The sequence below is a fragment of the Barbus barbus genome (genome assembly GCF_936440315.1).
Source record: "Barbus barbus genome assembly, chromosome: 9".
Lineage (NCBI taxonomy): Eukaryota > Metazoa > Chordata > Actinopteri > Cypriniformes > Cyprinidae > Barbus > Barbus barbus.
In genome coordinates, this window is record NC_136737.1 from 27649721 (window position 1) to 27677671 (window position 27951).

General features: G+C 38.4%; 2 protein-coding genes across 2 annotated transcripts in view; one reads left to right on the forward strand and one right to left on the reverse strand.

The window, feature by feature from the left end:
* LOC306875492 (26S proteasome non-ATPase regulatory subunit 1) overlaps positions 1–27951 on the reverse strand; it is a 42447-nt gene that overhangs the window by 5401 nt on the left and 9095 nt on the right. The window contains exons 17-23 of the mRNA XM_079426111.1: positions 27577–27641; positions 12073–12187; positions 8316–8432; positions 7298–7400; positions 1161–1330; positions 280–372; positions 57–149 (exon numbers count right to left, since the gene is read on the reverse strand). Of these exons, the coding sequence (XP_079282237.1) occupies positions 57–149; positions 280–372; positions 1161–1330; positions 7298–7400; positions 8316–8432; positions 12073–12187; positions 27577–27641 (756 nt within the window). The remainder of the gene's footprint in view (positions 1–56; positions 150–279; positions 373–1160; positions 1331–7297; positions 7401–8315; positions 8433–12072; positions 12188–27576; positions 27642–27951) is intronic.
* htr2b (5-hydroxytryptamine (serotonin) receptor 2B, G protein-coupled) lies at positions 15060–27805 on the forward strand. The gene is made up of 4 exons (XM_079426112.1): positions 15060–15771; positions 16339–16862; positions 23113–23313; positions 24936–27805. Exons 2-4 carry the CDS (start codon positions 16586–16588, stop codon positions 25826–25828), a joined length of 1371 nt encoding a protein of 456 aa, XP_079282238.1. The 5' UTR covers positions 15060–15771; positions 16339–16585; the 3' UTR covers positions 25829–27805.

The following is a 27951-nucleotide window of genomic DNA, read 5'->3' on the forward strand; positions in this document are numbered from 1 at the left end:
GTTCTGCGGTACATGACATGCTAAAGGTTTCTGGAAGTGCTTTGGGACATGCATACCACTTCCATCTTTTCCTCTTCCTTCTCTTTCTTCTCCTTTTCCTTCTCCTTTTTTTTGGCTTTAGCTGTGATGGACAGAACAGCAGTGGAAACCTGAAAGAAGAACAGCAGGACAAGTTGCGCCATGAAATCTGGGACTAGAACATTGGAACGCTGGTTTTTGGTATCAAGCTGAGATTTGACAAGCCAGGTGAGAGTTCATTATACAAGGGTTAAAACAGACCTTCTCTTTTTCCTTCTCCTTTGGCACTTCCAAGGGTGGAGGGTAAGCAAAGGTGGAGGGCTTGCAGTTGGATCGATACTGCACCTTCGGCATCTGTTAACGGGACAGAACTTATTCATTCAAAATTGAAAAGTGTAGATTTAAAGACTTCAATTATTTTATTTTATGGTGTTCCCTTAGAAATAGGTTAATATCAAACAAGTCTCCTGTGTGATTTGTTTGAGAAGTGTTGACACCAAAAGTTGTTGCCCCTGTACAGCCTTCAAAATAAGTCACATAGGAGGTTCAATGACAGTTAGGATGCTGCCCGTAGAGGCAACAGCCAGTAAGTTCACAAGGGTTTGAACAAAGGGTTTTCGGGGGGGGGGGGGGGGGGGGGGGGGGGGGGGGGGTTGGAGAGTAAAACAACGTGTTACTCTAGCATGCAGTACTTGTGCCTCAAGCAATGTAGAGGACCATTTTGGTAGCATCAGCTTTCCCTAGTTTTGACAATGTGAACATTTGCGTTAACCCTGGGGTGTCCAAACCTGCTCCTGGAGGGTCAACATCTTACAGAGAAGTTTCTAGGCATCCTGAAGACTCTTGATAGCTGGTTCAGGTGTGCTTAACGGGGATTGGAGCTAAACTGCTGGACAGTGGCCTTCCAGGAACAGGAATGGACATTCTTGAACTAACCCACTTTACCAGTGCTCCAACTGCTGCTAGTTCTTCTTGCATGGATTAATGGCTTGGCTCCATGCTGGATACATGGAGATTATAACATTCGACACATAATGCAGAGATAAAAATATCCTACAACTGTTTCTCTTCTATACGAGGGAAGTCACCCATGTTGAGGTTGCACTGTGTTGCTTTTTAGACTGGAAGACGTTTCTTTTTACCTTCAGATCCTTGTTGAGGCCGATGATAGCTGTGGGTGTGAAGGCCAGAGACAGGAAGTGAGAGAGCGGGAACCAGAACCAAAACTGGGTGAAGACCAAGAGACCCACCACAGATGGCATGTGGGTGTGGCCTGTGCGTGACTGCAGAGAGATCGTCATGTTACGACCACCTGAGAAGAATCAAAAAGATGGAATATTAGCAAGCTCCTCTGGAACTCCAACCAGCCTCTGGTTTCAACAAAAGAGGTCTGCTGTCAGTAGTGTAGCAATCTATGAAGTGCCACTCACAAATCACTTTTTTTAAGATTTAATTTTGGTGTTTTGTCTTTATTACGATAGGACAGTGTAGAGTAGACAGGAAGTGAAGTGGGAGAGGGGGGCCGTGGGTCCATAGGGAAAGGTCTTCGAGCTGGATACGAACTTGGGATGCCCGTAATGCAACGGCATTATATGTCGTTGAACTGCCCATTAGGCCATCGGCACCAACTCACAAATCACTTTTAAACCAATCAGCTTTCTGTTGGTCAATGCAGCAAATCAGCACTGAAATCTTTCGCCCTTACACAAAACTCCAAATTGTGCAGATACCTACTTAAATGATTGGACTTCGCCTGCAATATTTCACCTACCAATGGTAAATGAGACCACACCCTTAAGTGGTTGTTTTTTTGCCAGAATAAACAATGCTGTGGGCCAGACTTTATGCTTATATTTAAAGGTTGTCTTGGATTCTGGCTTTGATTCGTTAATATTACAAGGTACATTTCTCAGCAGTGCAAAGGCCACACAAATGGGGAAGTCGTGGCCTAATGGATAGAGTCGGACTTGTAATCTAAAGGTTGCGGGTTCGAGTCCCCGGCCGGCAGGAATTGTAGGTGGGGGGAGTGAATGTCCAGCGCTCTCTCCACCCTCAATACCACGACTGAGGTGCCCTTGAGCAAGGCAAACCCCCAACTGCTCCCCGGGCGCTGCAGCATAAAATGGCTGCCCACTGCTCCGGGTGTATGTTCACGGTGTGTGTGTGTTCACTGCTGTGTGTGTGTGCATGTTGGATGGGTTAAATGCAGAGCACGAATTCCGAGTATGGGTCACCATACTTGGCTGAATGTCACTTCACTTCACTCACACTCACTCACAAATTTGATGCTGATACAGGAATGGGATATTAATAGGAGATGATGTGAAGGTCAAGGCCAAAGACTCCACCTTCAAACTGCCTGACGAGCAGACAATAACAGGAGTGAGGGATGAGTGCCAGGCCGGAAAGAGGTGTGGATGTGTCCATTAACAATGCATTTTTAAAGAAGATGAATGGATAGAGGTTTTGTATCATCAGTTTAGAATATCAATCTGGCTCAGAATGTAAGGCATCGCAGACAATAGCATACTTCTGTCACAGCCCATTAAATTATCAGACTGCCAGTTTCCTGTTGGCATCTACTGGAACTGCATAGGGAAATTACGGCCTATATTGTTTGTTTTGACTGCAGTGACTTAAATCATGCTAAGTGTTCAAACTCTCTACCAAACCAGGCCATGAAACAAGCAAGAATAAAAGAAGACTTCAAAATGTTATTCATGCATAATTTCAAGAGAACTTGCCATTTTCAATTAGCTTCAAGAGCTTTCAGCAGTCCCTTGGTACTAGTGCATTTTTTTATAAAACCTAGCGAGGTGCCTACATAGGCAGCGTTTTAAGGCATCATAGGCATGTCCTTGACACAAAGGCTCTTCCATAAACTAAGCAGCATACTTGTTAAACGATACCTATGTTTGGATACATTTTAAAGCAACAATCCCACAATACACTGGGACATACTGAAATCCTTTCGATGTGGTGGAACAAGCAGGGAAAAAAGTAAACATGAATCACTCATACAACACCAAAAACTATCAATAAAAAAAGTTAATTACTCAATATTTGTTTGTGGTGTCCCGTTTTAGTTTATCAAAGTACTTTCGTTAGCTTAGCCATATGCTAAAATCAATCCCAAATATTTGTATGTGCTATGTTATGCTCACTGGACTGTTACGATGTTAGCTTACCAAAGTGCCGATATCAAAATCCAAAATTTGAGAAATGTGTATTTTTATGCCTATTGAATTATTGTGACATTAGTTTAACACTTAGTTTTTTTTTTTGCTTACTGAATCATTTTCATGTTACATTAATAATGCTAATATCAAACTTGAACATTTGTGTACGCTGTGTATTTTTATGCTTACTGAAATACTCCAGCATTAGCTTAGCAACATGCTAATGTCAAAGTATACTGAAATCAAATGAGAGTTGATTCTCCTGTATGCTTTCCGCGATGTGCACTATTTGTGTAGCACATGGAGTTGCTGCCTATGTAGTAGTGCATATTGTTTAAGCTGACATTGTATGCTGTAGACAGGAAGGCAGCTTGTCACGGTGTAGGAATGTTTTTATAAATTTAAATTAAGTGTTCATGCATGGACCCCTTATTGAAACCTTGAAATCCCCCATATTGAAAAACTGTCGCCCAACTGTAATACAAATAATTAGGATGCAACACCGTCCCAGCATGTCCTAAATTCAATTACTGTGGGCAAAAACAACACTCCATGTGAAATACTCTCTCGACTAACCTGTACTGGGTTTGTACACAAGCTGATATTTGGGAAGCTGGGGGCAAGAGCATCTTGAAGGTCGAAGCATTCGTTCAATATTAATAGGCAAGCACCCCTGGGACATAGTGAATGATATTTGCTTGTAGTGGCATGAAGATGTGGAGCTATCTTGTTTCGCATGCCACATTCTTGTCACAATCCTATCAGCATTTTATCTTAAATAGACTTACCTGCCCTGACATGCATACAAAAGGTTTGTTATTTTCACCCTCACATTTAGCACAGAACACCCATCCATTCAGTTATTTGAGAAGACTCTACAAAGCACATTAACCCAGAAACAAAAGCAAAATTGGCAATATCTATCTATCTATCTATCTATCTATCTATCTATCTATCTATATACACACATATACATATATTTTAGAGCTGACTTAAAGGGATAATTCATCCAAAAGTGAAAATTCTGTCATTAATTACTCATCCTCATGTCATTCCAAACCTGTAAGATCTTCGTTCATCTTCAGAACACAAATTAAGATATTTTTGATGAAATCTGAGAGCTCTCTGACGCTCCCATAGACAGCAAGGATCCTTACACGATCAAGGCTCAGAAACGTAGCAAGGACATCGTTAAAATAATCCATGTAACATCAGTGGTTCAACCGTAATTTTACAAAGCTACGAGAATACTTTGTGTGCAAAGAAAACAGAAAAATCTACTTTATTCAACAATTTGTGTATGTATATATATATAAAAAGACACACACAGTATATATTTAGAAATTATTTGCATGTATATATTTATATATGATATTGATATAAATATTTAATATAAACTTTTTTTTTTTATTTTAAATTTTTTTTTTTTAAATCGGCTGCCCCACCAGGGGCGAAAGGACATTAGATCACTGTTACACCCCATACAAGAACAGCTACAAGGCACAGTCACAACCACCGTTTGGGAAATCGGACCATGCCGCCATTTTCCTCATGCAAACAAACAGAGGCTGAAACAGGAAGCCCCGGTGCAGAGGGAGTTCCTACGCTGGACGGACCAATCGGTGGCCGCTCTGCAGGACGCGTTAGATGACGCAGACTGGGACATGTTCCGGCGTAGCTCTGATGACATCAGCTTGTTTACGGAAGCGGTTGTGGGATTTATAGAGAAACTAATGGATGATACGGTGCAGAAAACCATCATCAGGACGTTTCCCAACCAGAAGCCGTGGGTGGATAAAACCATCCGCAACGCCCTGAGATCCCGCTCCGCTGCCTACAACACAGGGCTCATCACCGGGAACATGGATGACTACAAGGCTGCATCTTACAGCGTGCGCAGAGCGGTGAAGGAGGCGAAGCAGCGCTACGGGAGGAAACTAGAGTCGCAATTCCAACATGGCGGCTCTAGGAGCTTGTGGCAGGGACTTAGAACCATCACGGACTATAAAACACCACCCTCCAGATCGGGGAATGCGGACGCTTCTCTGGCTGACGAGCTGAACACTTTTTATGCTCGCTTCGAGGCTGCAGCTAATCACGCTAGCGGCGCTAGCAGTGCTAACCGCATGCACGCTGAGAAAGCCGGTGAGGACAACGTGTTCACCATCACGGAGCATGACGTGAGGAGGGCATTCAGGAGAGTGAACATCAGGAAGGCAGCAGGACCAGATGGCATCACAGGTCGGGTTCTGAAGGCCTGCACTGACCAGCTAGCACCGGTGTTCACTGTGATCTTCAACCTCTCCCTGGAACAGTCTACAGTCCCCTCATGCTTTAAGCAGTCCACCATTGTTCCTGTCCCCAAGAAACCCCAGCCCACCTGCCTAAACGACTATCGCCCTGTAGCCCTCACATCAGTGGTGATGAAGTGCTTTGAGAGACTGGTCAGAGACTTCATCATTGCATCACTACCAGACACACTGGATCCACTACAGTTTGCATACAGACATAACCGCTCCACGGAGGATGCCATCTCACACCTCCTCCACACCACGTCACCTGGACTGCAGAAAAGGGAATTATGTAAAAATGCTGTTTGTGGACTACAGTTCAGCGTTTAACACCATAATTCCCTCCACACTCACCTCCAAGTTGAAGGTCCTTGGTCTCAGTACATACTTGTGCCAATGGATCTCCAGCTTCCTGAAGGACAGACAGCAAGCCGTACGGATGGGTAAACACACCTCATCCTCCATCACGCTAAGTACTGGAGCCCCTCAAGGTTGTGTTCTGAGCCCCCTGCTGTACTCACTGTACACTTATGACTGTGTGGCCACTTCCAACTCCACCACCATCATCAAGTTTGCTGATGACACTGTTGTGTTGGGCCTGATCTCAGACAACGACGAGACGGCCTACATACAGGAGATTAAGAACCTGGAGAGTTGGTGCCAGGTGAATAGTCTACACCTGAACATCAGCAAAACTAAGGAGCTGATAGTGGACTTCAGTACGAAGCAGGAGCGGTCATACCAGCCGATCACGATCAGCGGGACTCCAGTGGAGAGAGTGGACAGCTTCAGATACCTGGGTGTCCACATCACGCAGGACTTGACTTGGTCCTGTCATACCAGCACCCTGGTGAAGAAGGCCAGGCAGCGTCTGTACCATCTGAGACGCTTAAGGGACTTTAGACTTCCCTCTCGGGTGCTTAAGACTTTTTACACCTGCACCATCGAGAGCGTCCTGACGGGCAGCATCACTTCCTGGTTCGGAAACTGCACTATGCAGGACAGACGAGCCCTCCAGAGGGTGGTGCGTTCAGCGGAACGTACCATTCACACCGAGCTCCCTAACCTGCAGGACATCTACAGCAAGCGGTGCCTGACCAGGGCCAGGAAGATAGTGAAGGACCTCAGCCATCCCAACAATGGACTCTTTTCTCTGCTGCGTTCAGGGAGGCGCTTCCGCTCCATGAAGGCGAACACAGAGAGAATGAGGAGGAGCTTCTTCCCGCAGGCCATTCGGAGTCTTAACCTCTCTCCACTCTAATCACATCACCCCACACTTTCACAATTTCAACTACAATCTGCACTAATGTCAGTCTCAGTTGTAGAAGGTTACGTAAGGATAAATGAGTGGGATTTACATACCATTTGTCTTTAGTATTCCTTTTACTCACTTATACACTTTACTGCACAGCACACGGACACTTTATCACTGACATACACTTTACTTTTATATAATCTATATAGAATCATATTCTATTTTTATTCTAATATCTATTTTTATTTTATTCTATTTTATTGCTAGTTTATTTCTATATATATATATATATATATATATATATATATATATATATATATATATATATATATATATATATATATATATATATATATATATGTTTACTGTACTTATTTTCTATTTGTATTTTTGTAAACTTGAGGTTTTCTTAATTTTGTTGGACAATTTGTTGGACAGTCGTACAATACATTTCACTACATGTCGTACTATGTATGTATGTATGTATATGTCAAATAAAATTTGAATTTGAATTTATTTTGAATTTGAAATATGCATGTGCATCTGGTACTGACCTGCATCCAGGATGCCCTGAGCCAGGATGGCCCCAAATTTGGCCATCACGTCATCGTGCTTGTCATTGATCACCTTTGAGTAGAGCTGTCGATACTGGTTCACCTATGGAAACAAAGAGCCAATGTACAGCTAATCTCTGACATACGACAACTGTGGTTTTAAATTAAAACAATGAACGAGAAACAACATACCAGAAATATCCAAGATGTGAAATCGAAACTTACCTTGTTTGAAATGTTTCTTATGCCATAATTTAAAAGATGGTTTCTCAGGGATTTGACAAGGTCAATACAGATTCATGTGCAAAATTACTTAATTTGTTTTCCAAAATATTAAAGAAACATTTAGATTCTGGTTCAGAGGTAACCACATGATTAAATGAAATCTGTTCTCAGGCATTCATGAGAATCATACTCTGCTTTCTCTCCCCAAATTTAAGGCCAGGCTCATAAAACATGTGGCTAGCATGAATTAAAGTCTGCCCGGAAGGGATATTTAACAAATGATTGCCATTATTACAACTCCAGCCTTTTATTAGACCATAAAACAGGGATTTCAAATTAATTTTACTTTGTGGCCACAAAATTCACAGCCCAGTAATAATTATGTGGTAAAACCGAAGGAAAATCATCCCAAGAAACAACCAAATGTACTGTGAATACACAACCACACTGTAGAAATGATTCGACAGTCTGATATTATAAATGTGAATATTTATGACTTTAGGTGCGTACTTGAATCTATAATAAAGAGTAAAATGACAGACTATTGTTCATTTTCAGCCTGTGTAGTCTCTCAAGCACACAAAAACTTCCTCTAGCTAATGTGCATCCATTAATCTGGAACCTCATTGGTGCGATCCACCGAATGGATATTAAACATTTAACGTGATTTTGTAGCTTTGTGCCACATATTGAAATCAGGCAAGGACTGAAAAACTCTTCTTTTTTTAACACTTACGAATCCCAAGAGCCAAATAATTAACCCGAACCACCCAAAGTCACACATTCCCCTTACCTTTGGACAGGTGACCTCCGTCTGCTGGATCATGATCAAAGCCGAGGCGATCAGCGCGCCCTGTCTTACGTAATTCACCGGGTCATTGGTCATGGGCTCCAGGAGATTGATTGCTTCCTGTTGAAGGAAATCAATGGAAGCATATGAATTATGATTATGGAAAAACAGAAGCATATCCTGATGCAGCATGCTGAATGGTTTAGCCAAAACCACAAATTCATCACATTCCCAAATATCTAATCATCTTTGACTTTGAGGAATAGTAATATGGCAGACCTGAAAATACAGAAGGGAAGTAGCCATGTTAATTTGTCTACTTATGATTCACCAGCCACAGAGAAAGAAAGACTGCATGATAGGGGTGTAATGGATTCGGTTTTGACGTCAGTATGTTTATTTATTTATATATATATATATATATATATATAACCCCTTGCAGAATCTGTGAAAATGTGGATAAGTTTACCAAAATAAGAGAGATCATACAAAATGCATGTTATTTTTTATTTAGTACTGTCCTGAGTAAGATATTTTCCATAAAAGATCTTTACATATAGTCCACAAGATTAGAGTATTAAATAAACAATAATGAAGGTTTTTTGACAGCACATTGAAGCTTTGAAATATATATATATATACACACATTTAGTCATTTGGCAGACTTACAATTGGGGATATATATATATATATATATATATATATATATATATATATATATATATATATATATATATATATATCAAATCGCTGTATTTTTTTTGCCCCAGAAGGATGCAGTGTTAGAGCGCGACTTTTTTACGTCCCTAGGGCTGGGCTTCGGACCAATTTTCACGTCATAGTTCAGACACGGGCCAGGCCTCATAATCCTTCACGGATTATGATTAAAATGAAAGTTTGTTTTTTATTTTATTTCGTTAAGTAGTCATTTGAAGCTTTCTATAGATATATTTATCATGTCTGTGAGGACTTTCGATTCTTTTTGTGAATTCAAGCGCTCCTGTTCAAGACGAGACGGCAGAAAGCGCATCGTTTTCTTTATTTTATTAAGAGCGTTTTGTTGATATTGTGAATGCACACAAATAAAAGTAGACCCTTTACAGTTCAGAATGATGTATTACTCTTACATTTATGAGCAAAAATGACGGCGTAGGCCTATTTTAAGTTGTTTCCATTGAAAAAAATGCAATTGATTGCGATGGTGCCTCCATGTCCTGCGCTTTAGTTTCCACTCTCTGCACAAACTATTGATACAGCGCACATTTATCTAGGTTTAACGTTTAAACACTGTTATATGCTTGAACTGTTTTAGTATATCTGTAGATTTTATTTTAGGCAAGTCGTGAGGACTTGAGAAGGCTAAATTGATCAAACATGCTATGATCAGCCTGCCGGTCTGCTGCTGGCTGCTGGCTGCTTGGTCGTTACTTTAAGAAAGGAAAAAACTTGTTTACCGAACAAAAAAATTACCTTAAAAACATAAAAAAAAAAGATATAAATCACTTTGCAATTACATACAAAACTGAACTATTTTAATAGCTGAAACATGAGCCGTTTTGGGAGAAGGGGGAAAAAAAGATGGGCTCGGGCCAGTAATTCTGATAAGCTGTGGGACACGGGCTGGGCTAGGGCCTGAGCATCTCGGGCCAAGCCCGGGCTAGGGCCTAAATTTGAGGCCCGTGCAGGGCTCTATGCAGTGTTAACCCTAACATTTTATTTTAAGGTCTCCAACCTTTTTTACATCATGAACCGGTTACAGTTTTAAAAAAACTATTGTTGTTGTGGATGGTCTTTAAAACAGGTCTATTCATTTATACTGTTATCAGCACGTTGAAGTATATTCGTCTCTATATTTCAAGTATAATCAAATTGGTATGCCGCGCTGTCTGAAACACGTCTCTATGCTTCAGGTGTGTGCCAGTACAGCGTGCAAGTAACGAATTGAGTTCTGTTTCATTTCTTCTTCTTGTGGTTTTAAATAGCTTGAATGTGTAAATTGGCAAATTAATCTGTGAATCACATGCCGAATGGTGGGGTCTGGACCTGGTCCGTATATCACGGATCAACTGCGATCCGTTTAAAGCCCTAGCCATGACAGATCAGAGCAATCTTTTATTTACTAATTTAACATGAAATCGTGAAATTGCTACTCGATATTAATCGCATACAACGAAAATACAGAATAATTAGAAAAATCATTTACGCACAATAAATAACAGAGCGATCATATCTATACACATTTTCCCCAGAAATTTCTCACGACCCGGTAGGAATTCTTCCACGGACCGGTAGTGGGTCGCGACCCGGTGGTTGGGGACCTCTGGTCTAAGGCAAAAGAGTTGTAAAAATTCTGAAACTTTTTTAGAGCTTATGATTTGTTTAAATAAAAAATATTACACACTGATGAATAAATCAGTATATAAAATAATTGATTTAATGTTTGAGATTTTTCTCATGTAAGCTATAGTTTCAACAGCGCCTCCTTACCGAGCGGGCATTAGGACCCGGGGGAGGCTGTCGCTGCTGCCTCTACACGTGCTATTACTGTTTACTCTAGTCTGTCACACACCGAACATCATTCTGTACTGCTTTCACAGATTAAAAGCGATCCAAAACAGTGAATCGAATCATCATTCAGACAAAACTTTGCTTCAAGAATGAGCCAGACTGCTGACATGATCTTATTACTAGCACACCCCGAGCACGTGAGTTAACGGATTCTTCATCATATCGGCATAATTTTTCATATCAGGCCGATGCCGATATTTACATTTAAAGCCATTATCGGCCGATTCCGATATCAGTCCGATAATATCGTGCATCCCCAATACATATACAATATATGCATATCATATAAATATATTGTCACAAGCTATAACATGTCCAGCTCTAATCTACTAAATGCGAATAAGGCATGAAGAAATTATAATATTCTATACATTAAACTCATGAGTTTTTGTAAAGTTGCTTTGAAAGAATGCTGTGAAAAACGTTACACAAATAAATAAATCTGACGTTGTAATAACTTTTGACATCGTTATATTGAAAGTCCGATTTGTGCTCGTGACTCGTATAAAAATTTAACAGCATTTATAAATCTAGCTTAATGTTAATTTCCTACATTTTAAGTTGCATAAATTAACATTTCAATTATTAGTTATAAACAAAAAATTTATTAAACTAATATTGGTAACATTTTACAATAAGGTTCCTTTTGTTAATATTAGTTAACCACGGTTAACGTAAACTAACAATGAAAAATACTTCTAAAAGCACTTATTAATCTTAGTTAATATTAAAATCAAAAGTTGTATCTATTAAAATTATTAAATGGACCTGAGCTACCACGGACTAACAATGAACATCTGCATTTTTATTAACTAATTAACAACAATTAATACACTACATTAACTGTATTCGTCATAGTTAATACTAGTTAATGCGTTAAATATAGAACCTTATTTTAAAATGTTTCCGAAATATCTACACACAGCAGGTATATTTTAACTGATTATTAACCTAGATGAAAGCGGTTTAAAAGTCCACGTCATCTACTGTTCATTCCATTGTTTACATTTATTTTAATATTTGAATTAATTTTTATCTTGTAAAATAAAAGCTTTTTTTTTTTTTTAATGGTACTGAATTTCTGTAACAAACTTAAATTTTTTTTTTTTTAATTATTAAATGTATTAACAAGCTAATTCAATGAAACCGACTAAGAGTACTGAGTACAGATACAGTATACATCAAAACTCACTTTGTTCCCAGTGCCAGCACAACAGATGCCCAGAGCCATTGCAGCGCCGCAGCGGACGTGAGGATTGTAGCTCTCAGACAGCAGAGAAACCACACTGGGACACTGTTCTGGAGTCCTGCAGACACAAACACAAAACACTTGAAACAAAGACCATCCATTTTACCAAACAGTTTATTTTCTCTGACAGTAATACTTCGGATCGACTGAAGGAATGCAAGGCTTTAGTTCTTTGTACAAAGTTTATGCAAAGGCCCTATTAAACTGGTGTGCAGCCAAACAAAAGTATCTAACTCGATACAACAGTACAGGATGGTTATTTCGGTTTCCATTCATTAAGCATACCTGAAGTATGCACACAAGTTTATTATGAACAAGACCATAAAATTATGGCATTGGGAATGCTTGGTCATAAATGTGATGGGATTTTTTGGCCTAATATTTTGTACTTCGATACAAAGGCATAATAGATGTGTTATGGTTCAAAATGTGTTTTTTTGAATTGCATTATACGGAGACCAAATGAAAAGAAAACGCCATTTCTAAAAACAGTTCCCCTCAGAAACATTCATATAAAATCCTATTCTATTCCAGTCTTTCACACTGGCCCTGGGCCATCGGGCAGTCCTTATTGTCGAGCCCTGGTTAGTGCTGCGGCTATGATCTACGTAAACCTAGCAACATCCGACACCATGATTTATAGTGAGAGGAGAAAAAAAAAAAAAAAGACGTTTTAGTTTAGCATAACATCGGTTAATAAAAACGCGTCATTTTGCATCGACATTTATAAAATAATGCAAAAGTTTTGTGCAAATTAGTAATGGAAACCGATATTGTTAAGCTCCAATCTAGATACTTAAATGCTTCAAACAAAATCAAGTATCAAATATCAAATTATACATAAGAAAATACGTATATTTGTGTTCCATGTAAACATAGCAATGAAATCGAATAAATATCTCATCTTTAAATCTGCTTAACAGATAATTTGATTGACTGATACCAATATGCTCAGAGATTAATTGAGTCAGATTTGTATAGTTTGTGTAAAACCAGGTTGATTTAAAATAAACTGAATTAAATTTAAAGTTCACTTTTGGTCCAGAGTAACAAAAAATACAATCTTTTCAGTAATAACAGGCAACATGTCCAGTTGAGACAACTGCTCGGACCCTTCCCCCAGGCCAAACCCTTTCCGTGGGAAGCTAATCCACAATTTCGTACTCTCATACAAATGCCAACTAGCAATAAAAAAGGATTTGACAATCTTTTATCAGGCTGGAATTAATGTGTTGTGCTGGATATCAAGGGCTGAACTTGGCAAGCTGGGAAATACAGTTTCAACGCTGAAGTTGGGAACCTTCTGTACAAATACATATCTTGGCCAGGGTCTTATGCTCATCGACGGCCATTTATTCAATCTAATCCTGACATTTGGGTTTTAGAGGCTCATCTCAGATTCAGACTGAAGCTTCATTTGTTTTCACAAAGAAATCTAGATTTGCCTTCAATAGGTTCTGGTATTCATTCATAACCACTTGCCAATTTGATAAAACAAAATAAATATAGGCATTTACAAAAATATAGTTTGTGTTCCACACTATATGCACATGCCTATGCATACTGCATTTATAAATAATAAAAAATAAAATAAAAACAGAAATCCATGATTTAAACACTAACGAAAAAGTACTAAACTTACTAATAAAAAAAAAAAACCTTTACATGTCCAACTTGCACTCGGTCAATGTCAAAGATCACTGTCCCCTTTTATCCATCTATATAAAATTCCTTCATATGAACTGCTTTGTCTTTGCAAGCGCAATCAGCCTTAACAACCTCTTAAATCTGTACCTAAAAGCTCCGTCCTAAATTTGGTTTTGTCTGATTTAAGTTTTTTCTTGTTAACTTTCATAAACAAAAGACGAAGCCTGACACACTCCAGGAGTCGGAGGCATTCATGGTTCAAGAGTTTCCCTTTGCCAGACGCTATCCAACGCAGCAGTGAAATGAACAAACAAAAGAGTCCCCTACAACAGCACCAGTTCACTTAGAAAAAAAAACAACAGCATTTCTTTACGAGTTTATTATTAAAACATAGACTTCAGGTTTTATTAGCTTATAAAAAGTTTTGGCCTTAATTTTACACACACACACACAAACTCAAAGAGTTTCAACTGAAACATTAGTCATTAGATGTCTGCATAACTTTAGGTATAAAAGCATTTATGTCAGGTTATTATCATTTTAATGAACAAAAAAAAAAATTTGATCATACTTAAATGCTTAAGTTCAGTTTCTGCTTTAAATTTGTTATGTTAAGTGGGTGAAATTATATTTAAAGTGTAGGAACAGTGTTATAATTAAGTAACTAAAACCATTAAAAAATGTTAAATAAAATAAAATAATATATATATATATTTTTTTTTTTTTAATTACTACTAGTTGCCAAGACATAATTTAGTTTTTCTTTTAGATTAACAAACTACAAAAAAAAAAAGAAAATAAGAACACAACAAAATGACTAAACCGCTCAAAAAAAAAAGTTATATAATCTATATCAAAATATTAGTAAAAACAATAAAAGTACATAAAATGATACTATAACAACAACTCCTTTAATAGTTTAAAAAAGCATGAATGAGCCTTTTATGGTCACTACATAATTCTATGTACTTCAAAATTATGACTTGACTTTCAATCTATAATGTGGAAAATAGGTGTATATTCAAACGTTTGATTGGTAGCGTGATGAACATATAAACACAGACAAACACACATTTTTGTTGGTGTTTTCAGTAAGCACCTTTAACCTCCAGCTACACCATGTCAAGGAGGGAAACAGATGTGTCTATACAGCCCGAGCACATGGCGGTAATGGGAAGGAGGAGCTGGACGAAGATTGTTCACGGATTGGTTTCGCAAAAGTCATTTAATGCGAAAGCCCTCAATCGATACTTCTTAAAATACGACAGATCCACCACAGAACCGACCCTCTCAGTATTCAGAGGGTGTTAAAGGACAATCCCGCTCCATCTGGAGATACAGACAGCTGAAGAAAATTAGCAGGGTGCTTCAAGGTTCAAGTCTGCATAGAAACCCAATAGCTCGATAGAAACTCAATAGCTTAAAAAAAAACATTTCTTACAAGAAGTAGGTGGCAGGGATGTGCTAAACCATTTTTTTAATTGACTAGTTGAAAGAAAACGGATAAATCAAGTTATGGAAAAACCATGAATGACAAAAATAAACATTGAAGAAAATGACCCCCCAGGATCACTGGAACCACCCCATTGTCGACGCATTCATCCGTTCCTTCAGGTTTAACTTGTGAGAGAGCGAGAGAGAGGGGGGGGGGGAGGGGGAGGCAGAGCGAGTCAGTAAGCAGACACAGAATGAGAGAGGAAAGGGGTTAGAGGACGTATGGAAGTTTTAGACCGGTGATCACAGTAGGCGATGCGGAGAAGATCTGGGGATTCGTCCAGCTCCTCCAGAACAAGGACATTCCTCAGCATGCAACTGAGCAGAGATAATATCTGGATCTGTTCCCACAGAAAATTTGGTCATGTACTTGTGTGTACATATAAAATGAGAGTTCGCAATCGGAGGAACGTTTTGTGAAGAAGCACTTGCTTCATACAATGAGTGAATAATATGGAATTAAGCTAATGCCAAGAGGAAATCTTCAGGTTTGAGTTCAAGGTATGTGAAAAATATACTTCATTTTCACAGTATTTTTCATGGAAAAACGATTCATACATTTAGAACCACTTTAAATTTAGAAAATATATAGTTTAAAAAATGTAGCTATAATTGCATGAAAAAAAAGGGGAAATACAATAGTCTACATAACAGAAATAAAAAATTCATGTTAATATTCTACAGTAGTTTTTTTTCCTTCTATAAATGCAAGATTTTTCCTATGTAGATAATTCTTAAAATCATCGACATATTATACGCCATTTGTCTAGTTCATAACACTCATTACATAATGTTACGCTAGAAGGCGCCATTTCGAAATAATTAAGTTATGAAACCCTAATTATTCTGAAAACATAGACATTGTTTCTGAAGTCATCAGCCCCGACTGATTGAACTAGATAGGAACACAAATGACTCCATGTGGTCAACACTCACAGATCATTACTGATAGCTACTTCCTTGTTTAATTATGAACATGGCCTGGAACACGTACTGCTAATCATATGACGAGAAAATCATATCTATCAAACGTCAGTTTGAAGACCAATGTCATGTTTTTATTTGCAGGAGAAAGAACAAAGATGGTCAATACCTTGTCTGCCATGTGACCAATCCGGTCTCTGATTCCATCTGGAGATAATAATTTGGAGGGAATTCTTTAGAAACTCTTTGGCTTAATCTATTGGATTCTTGCGAGTAAACACAAAGTGCATCATTTGAACTTGAACGTACCACCACCCTCGGACCAGAGGGAGTCTGTGACAATGCTTAACGAGCCCACGGAAAAAACAAAAGTACAACTTTACGAAGCAGAATGGCTAGCAATAGCGCCTCGTCTATGCCGGAGCTCAACCAAACAGGGAGCGAGGATTGGGAATCCAACCAGCTTGGAGAACCACTCCATTGGGCCGCGCTGCTCATTCTTCTGGTTATCATCCCCACAATTGGTGGAAACATCCTGGTCATTCTGGCAGTGTCATTGGAGAGAAAACTCCAGAACGCCACTAACTTCTTCCTGATGTCTCTGGCTGTGGCCGATCTGCTGGTGGGATTGCTAGTCATGCCCATCGCTCTGGTGACTGTGCTGTTTCGTAAGTAACCTTAATATTAATTATGCAGGACTGTTTATTGTAGAATTTATTAGCAGATGGAGTCTGTAAAGTTTCTCAGCATTACACTAAAACCATATTAAACGATGATAAAGACCATGTTTCGTTTCCCTGCACTGGCAGAATGAATACACACAGAAGTCAAGCACTCTTCAAAACATTTCTGGTGTAAACATGCCTCAAGTTTCAAACTACACAACATCTGCCAAGCTACTACTATTAAAGTTCTGATGCCAGCTTGGCTGTCAGTTCAACAGCCAAGCACCCCAGTCCGTCTATTATTTCTCATTAATTAGACCTGATGACATTTATTGAACCTTATTTGCTGCACCTTGTCTGTTTCAATTGTTTACTAGATCATAATTTGGCTCTTGAACAAGAACCTTAAAGGGACAATTAAGCATTGAAATTGTGTTATTTGATCAACTTCATGTCATACCAAACCGTAGGACTTTCAATGTGGTCCAAGGTTTGAAACAACATTAGAGTAGATTTACCGAATTTCCATTTTTAGGCCAAACTGGGTAGATTACTTATAAATTGTAGTCTGTTACTGATTCCAAATTGCATGGCGAAAATTGTAGTTCGTAATCAATTACATTACACATTTTAGGTAATATAATCGGACTACTTTTTGGTTACTTTTGACCCAACTTGTTTATCACATTGATTTAAACAACATGATCGTGCACTATATTGATATAAACAAACAAAGAGAAAGAAAATATCCCATTCGTTGTTATTAACAGCATGAAGCGCATTAAACCGAACTAGGGTTCGTAAAAGAACTGCAAGGCAAATAAAAATTATTTGTTCATCAGTAGCTGAAGCAAATGTTGAAATGTTGAGAAAACCGTTTTTTTAAATTAAAATAAGTCTGGTAAATTATAGCATCATGACTTGTGACTGGTCTTTGTGTGAAGGTCCACAAAGTGGAAGACTTTTTGGAAGAAACATTTAAATGATGAAAAAGAAGAATTAGGCAGAATCAATCAATTATGAACACTTATGAATACTGCAATTAGGTGAATATGTAATCGATAAAGATTTAACTGTAGTCTGATTAGGACTATTTTAAAATGTAATAATCTAATATTACAACAAGCACTTAATTTTTGGAATCGGCTTACGCAATCCAGATTACATGTAATTAGTTGCTACCTTAAATCCAGTCATTTGTCATGGAAAATCTTTTAACAGATGCTATTCATCTAAAATAAATGGTCAAACACTGTGTTGGAGAAGCTGGAAGAAAACGTAACACCAAATGCAAAAATGGGTAAAGTGGGATTCTGTTGGATGTTTTTGTTAAAAACCTTAAGCCCAAACTTGGTTTAAGCAGCAGAGTTAAATCAAGCCTCGATGACAAAGAAAGTGAAGATGGGATGGGACAATGACTTGCAAACAGCTTCTAAAGGTGTTCCACAGAAGTAGAACCATGTGTGAATGCAGAAAGAGAAAGAAGGGTTTCGCCAAACAGCTGAAGCTTACCAGAAGTCATGAACACTGACAGGTAATTAAATCAAATTACCTTTGGAGGAAGGGGTACAATAATACAATATGTGAGTGCCACAATTTATTGACCAAGACAGCGGTAACTCTAGACGTTAATTCGCAATATAATAACTCGCGATTAAATGTAATCATCACAATAAAAGCAAACTTTACCAACTGGAGTAATTCAAAGCTTTCAGTCTTATGGAGGTAAGATGTGCTTGCTAAAACCAAACATCCACATCTGTGGACCAGGTGAAGACAGGACGTTAAAGCCATGAAAAACTCATGAACTCTGAGAAAACCTACACAGCGCTTGATAAAGAGTGCGCAAGGCTAAAAACAAGAGCCTACTATGGAGAGCACACCACAAATGTGTTTCTCTGAGAACGAGGGAAATATTTACATGAGGAAGTTGAGACTTGGCGGCGCAAACCTAAAGTGTGGTAGAGCAGAGTGACTCTTTATTTTGGTTTCACACTTAACTGTCAGTCTATATGGGAACTAGGGCTGGACGACAGTGAATATGTTCTCTTAGATTGCAGGGCTCGCAAAATCGCTAACGTCCCGGGGCTATTGTGTTTTCCAGTCGGCTACCAAAATGTATCACTGCCTGCCCGACGGCCTACCTTAAATACAGGGCTCCCACGCAGTGTTCCTTCTAAACTGAGTGTGCGCGACCGCGCAGAAGAAATAATGGGCCTCGTGCACACAAAAAGGAGTTGGGAAGCCTTGATTGAATGCCGCCAGTAAAAGGGAAAGAATAGCAATGCTCGGGCAAACCGCTATAGAGCTGATGTCACGACAGAGTTAGAACTGGTTTCATAGAAAGAGAACGATATGCACCAAATGAGTCGCTGTAGAAACTGAATACTTCAATAGTTGCAGTGCGCTCAACACGAGAGACAACACAAACACAAACACATGTGAAATAAAACATCCTCATGTATTAAAGAAGAGCGGCTTGATTAAGTGCTGGAAATAACGGAGGATGGGTAACAAAACTCTGAAACTGTTCAGTCACACACAAGAGTATTGTACAAACTGTACTTCATAACCATGTTTAGACAGAATTCATATGTTCACGTTTTTATATTTACCTTACAGATCTCAGCTTAAGTTTTGCTTCAGTTTCTATTCTATTCTATCAGTTTAAATAGTGGTTTTGATATATGTTAGGCCAGTATTATAGTCTCAAAAACAAGGTCAATTATTTATCAGGTTTTTTACTTTTGAGTCTCTTGCTCATCAAAGCTGTATTCATTTCAAAAATACAGAAAAAACAGTGATATAGTGAAATATTATTGCAATTTCTAATATTGGTTTCCTATTTTAATACCTATACTATAAAATAGCATTTATTTGTGTGATCAAAGCTGTATTTCAGCATCATTACTCCAGGCTTCAGTGTCCCATGATCCTTCAGAAATCATAATAATATGCTGATTTATTATCAAACTGTTCTGCTGATTCATATTTATTTGAAACCTGGTACTTTTTTCTTTGATTCTTTGATTAATAAAAAGCTTAAAAGAACAGCATTTATTCAAAATGGAAATATTTTCTAACAATAGAAGAAGTCTTTACTATCAATTTTATCCATTTAACACATCCTTTCTGAATAAAGTTTATTTAACTTTCATTCTTTTCTTTTTAAAGTATCTTTAAAAAAGAAAAAAAAAATCTGACCCCAAACCTTTGAATAGTTTATATTGTAACAAAATCTCTATTTTGACTAAACGCTGTTCTTTTGAACTTTTTATTTTTTTAAAATATCACAGGTCCCAAAAAATACAGTATAATAAAAAAATAAATAAACAGTACAACTGTTTCCAACATTGATTAAAAATCAGCGTATTAGAATGATTTCTAAAGGATCATGTGACTCTGAAAATACTGCTTTGCTTCACAGGAATTAATTACATTTTACAGTATATTAAAATAGAAAACATTTATTTTAAATTGCAATAATATTTCAATGTTATTTTGTGAAATATTCAGTATTTTTTATCAAATAGATACAGTCTTGATGATCATAAGAAACTTCTTTAAAAAACTTTATTGCTTTATTAACTGCAGTGTATTGTTCAGTAAAAATGTTTTCTCTTTAACCTCAAATGTACATCACTTAGTTACATCAAGGGTCAAATCAAATATAAATAGCTCATTAAAGTTAAGTTACACACTTTATTTGTGTGCATGCTGTACAGGTTTGGTATAAAGAATGCTTTTGCTCAGGTGCCAGAAATGTCCGGCCAATAGAGAAAAGTTTTGCTCAGCAAGAAAACAAATTAGAGGGAACATTGCTCCCACGGGTCATTAAATTTGATACAACTAGCCTGAAGAGTTTTTAAGCTTTTTAAATATGTTAAATGGTATAAGAAATCATTTTTCAAATTGCCTTAAATTAAGAATTCTGCAGATACCTTGTAAATAGTCAAATAAAACTCTTTCATTGATATTTGTGTATTGAAAATGTTTTTGATTGACATTTATGGTCTTTTTATTTGGGCTAGTTCAATTATTTTCGGGCTACCAAAATCTGAAGAGTACCTGCCCGAAGGGCTACCAGGGATTTAGACATTTTGCGAGCCCTGGATTGTATGTCTCGCCTACAAAATCTAAGCAATATCAATTATTTTCACGTGCCATGACATTTGAACAAACTTGAGTTATCACCCAAAATCGTTTATAGGGGGTTCTATGTGGTATATTTCATATACTAAAGTGTTTGGGTGAATAATATTTGGGTAAAAACATTATTACTATTGACTGCTATATTGACACATAAATTAACATAAGCTTTTATAGATTTGTGTTTTAGTTCTTCGGCTGCAGTCCCATTCTGGTATTTTGTGGGAAAAAAGATCCAGTGTCTACTGCCAACAGTCTAGTGAAGCACTACTCACACAACCACTTTCAAATCTGTTGGTCAACACAGCTAATTGGCATTGCAAAATCTTGCGCAAAATTCCCAATTGCATGGATTCCTATAACAATGACTGTATTTTGCAATTGAAAATCTCTACAAAATTATTTCAGATTCAACATTTACAATCTATTGCGCAATAAACAGAAAGTTTCTGTGATTGGGAGAAACTGCATAGTTGATTTAATTGACGATTTTACAAAACTGTAAGCACACAAATACAGAATAGTGTCATCTAATGCAAGCTGTCAATCAAAATTAACCGTACATTAACACGCTTAACTTTTAAAGTTTTGAAATATACTTTCATATTGGTTTTATGTGGTTGTAAAGATGTTATGCATCTAAATAAAAACACTTCTTGAGACAGAAGCAGCAGTTGTGAGTGGGGTGAACAACCCTATAGCTCCACCCCTGCATTCAATTGGAAAAAATAATTGCCTGCATTAACATGCTAATTTTGACAGCACTAATGCATGTTTTCATTTTTGAACAGTAAGATTTTTAATGTTTTTTTTTTTTTTTTAAAGGAGTCTCTTCTGCTCATTCAAAATTTGGAGTCAGTATTTATTTATTTTTTATACTACCATGCTGGTTAAATTAATTTGCCTCAAATGAATGCAAAAACATGCTGGATTCAGAAAGCCCAGCTGGCAATAATGTAGCCCTCTCTGGGGAGCTTCTATGAGAATCTGTTTAGTGAAGAGGAGTGATCTGACCAATGCCAGTTTTCAACATCTGGTTATAGGCTCTCCCAAACATGGAGGTCCTCTCACACACACAAGTTTGGAGATACACTACGGTCAAGGTCCAAGAAAGCTAGAAATCATGTTGAAATTGTAAACACACATTGTAAAATTGAGACCCAAGAAGTTTTTACAAAATGCAACTTTGCTAAACCAGTAACCTGAAGTATTTGGAGAAGCTTTTATAAAAAATGTCACTAAATTCAGCATTTTACCTTCTTTTTCACTTCTGGTAAATGTGGAATTGTCATGAGAGCAATAATATGGCATATACCACACAGTTTATCTGTTTAACTTGAGCATGACAAAGACTAACAAAAACTGCAGAGATGAAAACAATGTAATCTTATTTAAAGGCTTAAACAACAGCAATGGGATGAAGACCAATTCGATTACGGTCACTAAAATAAACAGCGTCACTGAAGAGCTTGATGAATAGTCCAAAAGCCCCCGAGTGTTTAATATTTTTAACCGTTTTCGTTCAACTCGAGCTTGTTTCTAGTTATTTCATAATGTTAAGATCCACTAAATACAAGATTGGATGCAAAGGCTGCGATGAATTTAAAGCAATGCATTAATGTTCATGTCCAAACAAGGAAAACCAGTCTACAATATTAACTTTTAAGGCGAGCCTGATTTGTCAAGAAACACTGTGGGAAATGCTCAAACAACTGTCTGAAAGAATTAGCAAAAACATTTTAATATGAGTTAGCCAAAAACAAACAAATTTCGTATTGTTTATTCCAGGCAAAAGGATCTGTGATTTGCAACATATTTGACTTAATCTGAAGTTCTTCATAGGTGAATCAAGAGAATGAACAAGCAGTTTACACTAAGTCTGCATGTTTAAGAGAATAGGTTTGGCCTGGATTTTTCCATAAGAACTGAATGGCACAATAACTCCGATGAAAGCCATGCTAAGTTAGAGTGCATGAAACAATGTTGAAAAGATGTCTTTAAAATGTGTGTCCCATCACAAAATGAGAAAACTGTCTAAGAGTTGGTCCTAATTCAAATTCAGACATCACACTGATTAGTGCTTAATATTCTCTTCACATTTCAGACTCCAGATGGCCCCTTGCAGATTTCCTGTGCCCTATCTGGCTGTTCCTGGATGTCTTGTTTTCAACTGCCTCCATCATGCACCTGTGTGCCATCTCCCTCGACCGCTACATTGCGATCAAGAAACCAATCCAGCACAGCCAGTTCAAATCCAGAGCTAAAGCGCTGGCTAAGATCGCACTTGTCTGGCTAATCTCTATAGGTATGTCACAATGTTAGCCATTGGCCCTTAAAGATGCAGGGAATTTCCATTTTCAATCGTCAAAACACAAACGCCACAATTTCCTTCCAGAAGATGAAGAGGCTTATAAATGGGAACAAACTCATATCTAGAATTACATTACCTACATTTTATAAAATGTGAAATTATAGCTTTACACAAATCTGGCAAAACCCAGTCTCTAAGTGCCAAACCAATCAATGAGCTCAACACTCGTCTACGGAAAAGTTGCATGTGCATAAATTTCAATTTACTTTTAATGAGTTGATTTTAGTGATACGTGGATGTTGGCTTGTGGGGGGTGGAATGAAAGTAAACACTTCACAATTTCTGCTCGTTAACATCAGTCCAGACGATTACTTTGGCTGCGTTGTTTGGACAAGCTCAATGCACGGTTCTAGAATCATGAAGCAGTTTCACCACCATGAAATGCAGGCCACGTGCTGTGTCACTTCAACACTGACCATGAAACTGTGGACTCCTGAGAACGACTTTGCATATTCTCACGTTTGACAAAGCAGTATTACTGAGAGAAAACAGGCAACAGGAGCTGATGGTTATAGATACTTAAACTGAGAGACCTCAAATCCAAGATGTATTATTGCTGTTGTAACTGCTATTATTAGGAAGGAATCGCAAATGTACACACTATTCCAGTTATTACACAAGAGTTCCACAATATCAAAAAAAGGGATCTTCTGGTGTTTTTAATTTTACTGCGCTAGGAGTTTTGCTTTTATAAGATGCTGTATCAAGATAAAACATGCTTCGAGGCCTGTTTTCTGTTTCATTACATAGTGCTACATCCAGTTTTTTTTTTTAACAATAGATCTCATTTTATGCGAGCACCTCTTAAGAACCTAATCAGGATCAGATGAACCCCACACAAGCTGAACTGTTCAAGGCTCCTCCACCAAATAATAGCATTGCTTAAAAACAGAAGGTAACTGCCAAAAGCACAAAAATAAAAACTAAATACTATTCGGTGGGCAGGAGCTTACAAAGGGAATGACCGACTATGCCAGGGGTTTTCAACCCTGCTCCTGGTGAGCTACCGTCCCGCAGATTTCAGCTCCAACCCCAATCAAACACACCTGAACCAGGTAATCAAGGTGCTCAGGGCAACTCGATAACTACAAACAGGTGTGTAACTACAAACTGAAGTCTGCAGGGGTGGTAGCCCTCCAGGAGCAGGGTTGAAGATCCTTGGACTATGCAATAACCTAGTCCAGTGATCTCCAGGATATATACCTTCCTGGAGAACTTAATTCATCCAGTGTCGAAGTCCAGGTCCAGACCAGTGTAGGTTGAATCAGAGTCAAAACCGACACCAGAAAAAGGTTGAGTACGAGTCGAGGCGAGACCTGAAGCGGGTCTGAATGTTTCAGACAATGTAAAGTGCTCCAACACACCTGGCTAGAAGTTTCAAGTAATCCAGAGGACCATGTTTAGCAGGTTCAGGTGTGTTTAAACTCTGGAGGAAGGTGCCCCTCTGGGAGCAAGAGTGGGTACACCTGAAGTTAATTTTAATTGGTTTAATCATTTCAATGTTTTATTTAAATGTTATTCTCTGCTAAATGTAACGATTGCTCTTTCTCCATCAGGTATTGCAATACCCATTCCAATCAAAGGGCTACAAGTCTTCGACCATCCAAACAACGTCACTTTCAACAACAACCACACCTGTCTGTTGTCGCCAGAAGGTTTTGGGGACTTCAAGGTGTATGGGTCTTTGACGGCTTTCTTTATACCACTCACAATTATGATGATTATCTACTTGCTGACAATCCAAGTACTGCGCAAGAAGGCCTATCTTCTGAGATCGAGAGCTGCAAGGCCCAGCATTTCCACAGTCTTCCACCAGGAGCTGCCGAGTCGCTCTTCACCTGAGAAAGTGGTCATTTCAAATGGAATAAAAAGGGACCGAACACTGCATCCCGTCACAGGGAGCGAGGTCCCTCTCCGCAGGATGTCCACCATAGGAAAGAGGTCCATGCAAAACTTGAGCAATGAACAAAGGGCATCAAAGGTTCTAGGGATTGTATTCATGTTGTTTGTTGTGATGTGGTGTCCTTTTTTCATTACCAATGTGACTTCTGTACTCTGTCAAGGGTGCAACAGTAATCTAGTGGAACAGCTGTTGGATATCTTTCAATGGGTGGGCTACGTTTCATCGGGAATCAACCCGCTGGTTTATACGCTGTTCAACAGGACGTTCAGGCAGGCCTTTAGGCGCTACATCACATGTAACTACAGTCCTGTAAGGACTCCAAAAATGCAACGGAGAAGCAGAATTTCTTTTCGGCCATCGGTGACCGAAAACTCAAAACGGTTTATAAAACACGGTATGCAGAACGGCATCAGCCCAGTAAGTTATCAGAGTCCTCTCCGGCGTCGTCCCACGCACCTGCAGACCTCTACGAACATCACGCTGGACACATTGCTTCTGACGGACAATGAAGACTGTAAACCTGACGAACATGTAAGCCACGTGTAGTACATCCGATACATTTCACATAAGAATCCAAGATAGAGATGTGCCAGTCGTTCAGTGCCAAAAGCCCACAAGTTCTCATGGGAACCAATGAGATATGGTCTAAAATGGTTCAGAAAGGCTGCATAAAATGGTCAGGGGCTTGTTTTGCATGGCCGCCAATATCACACTCAAAGTCGCACTTTATTTTAAGGTCCAATTCTCACCATTAACAAATCAAACTACAACTTTTGCCTTCAATAGCCTCCTAATTCGCTGCTTATTAATAGTTAGTAAGGCAGTTGTTAAATTTAGGTATTGAGTAGGATTAGGGATCTAGAACATGGTCACGCAGAATGTGTGTTTTATAAACACTAATAAACAACCAGTATATAATAATAGGCATGCTAATAAGCAACTAGTTAATAGTGAGAATTGGTCCCTTTACTGAAGTGTTACCTAATACTCCATCTTAAATCCTTGGATTGGAGACAGATTGGCACTTAAGATGAAGCTCTAAGAACCCCCAAAAGACACAAATAGCTTTGGGGTGTGAAAGTAATGGCCAGCCTAATAATTGGCGGTACTTTGAAAATAAACACAGTACTTGCGGCAAAGAGGGGAGTATTTTTGCACATCCCAAAGTTAGTAGACAGGGTCTACAATGTGAAGCCAAAATAAGATATCTTCTCAATATAAGCACAATAAATTACATCTCCACTTACCTTCTATATACAATGAAGAAAAAATAATAAATGCTTCACTAAGTTATGGCAGGTCTTCTTTACTTCTGTAGACTGATCTTGAATCAAAAATGCCTTTGAACATGTAAGAAATAACTTTGTAGATTCTCACAATTTTCAAGATTCTTCTGAACTATTGCTAAATAAACCTTTTCCCCAGATAAAAAGAGTTTATGGTTTCCTTACGCGTTCAGAAAATATTTCTTGCATACTGAATATGCAGAAACGTGAACCAAGAAGTGCTTGTTTTGGCTAATGCTCACAGTTTATAATTGCACAAAAAGAGTCAACGGCGCTAAAGTTGTAAAAAATGCATTATGACGAAAAATCAACCATGTTTTACAGCATGATCTTATGGTGAAAAGATTCCATTCACATTTGTAGTGAGTGATCAAACAACAGCCACAAAAGAAGAAGGTGTACAGTCATGATTTGCATGTGCAGCAGGGATAGTAGGCCTGTCGGACAAACGACAGAAACCTGTTGAATTGTTGCAGCTCTGCGCACTCTCTAAACACATTTTTTTTTTAACTCAAAATTGATTGTGGGAATAATCACATGGCCTTTTTAGGGCTTAAAATAGTTCACCAGTTCTACTTGGCCAAGAACTAGAGGGGGTGTCTGAGGGGGAACTTGCTGCCGGCAAAATAAGCATATGGGACAACACAACGTGTTCTATCCTTGCATGCAGGGTGCAGTAGGTAGAGGCACAAAAGGATGGCAAAACTCTCATTGACAAAGCAAGTGCCACAGGGCGTGATGGGAGGAAGTGATCCATCTCTTAATGGGACCAAAATCAACTGCTGAGGACAAGCACTTCAGAAGACACTCTAACCACATCTGTAAAGCGCTGTAGAGGAATGGGTGGGAATCTCGTCTGTGTATACATTATGGGCTGATTAATCATGGTTACTGGCAAGCTATCAGAGAGCGGCTCATCCCGACGAGGTCTGTTTATAATGAAGCTCAGCATGAGACGACAGGGAGCATTGATGAGAAAGAGACAGGTGAGGATAGACAGCACCATACCTGAACAAGATGAATCCAATGGACTCCACAGCAGCCCTCCGAACATCGTCGTTCACGTCACTTACCTGACACGAAGAAGGATGAGAAATCAGAGCGATGCATATGGATAACATATTACATTTATTATTCTAAAGAAAAAGCCCATTTAGTTTATTTTCTTCTATCACAATGCCATAATTAAGTGAACATAACTCAACAATTGTTTTAAAATGTCAAAAGTTTTTGTTCTTTTAACCTAAGTGCAAATTCCTTGGAATGCTCTTAATTTGTAATAAATAGGATCTCCCACATATCCACAATATCAATATTAGTCCTCAATCGTAAAAGCTAATCCTCAATCCCTCAGTAAGCAACTTTAACTCTGTTTGGCATGAG

Excerpts from the sequence above, each read along its gene's own strand:
- htr2b (XM_079426112.1), top strand. The coding sequence starts at position 16,586 with ATGGCTAGCAATAGCGCCTCGTCTATGCCGGAGCTCAACCAAACAGGG. Across the intron at positions 16,863-23,112 it reads TCTGGTGACTGTGCTGTTTC|ACTCCAGATGGCCCCTTGCA; the intron begins GTAAGTAACCTT and ends TTCACATTTCAG. Across the intron at positions 23,314-24,935 it reads TGTCTGGCTAATCTCTATAG|GTATTGCAATACCCATTCCA; the intron begins GTATGTCACAAT and ends TTTCTCCATCAG.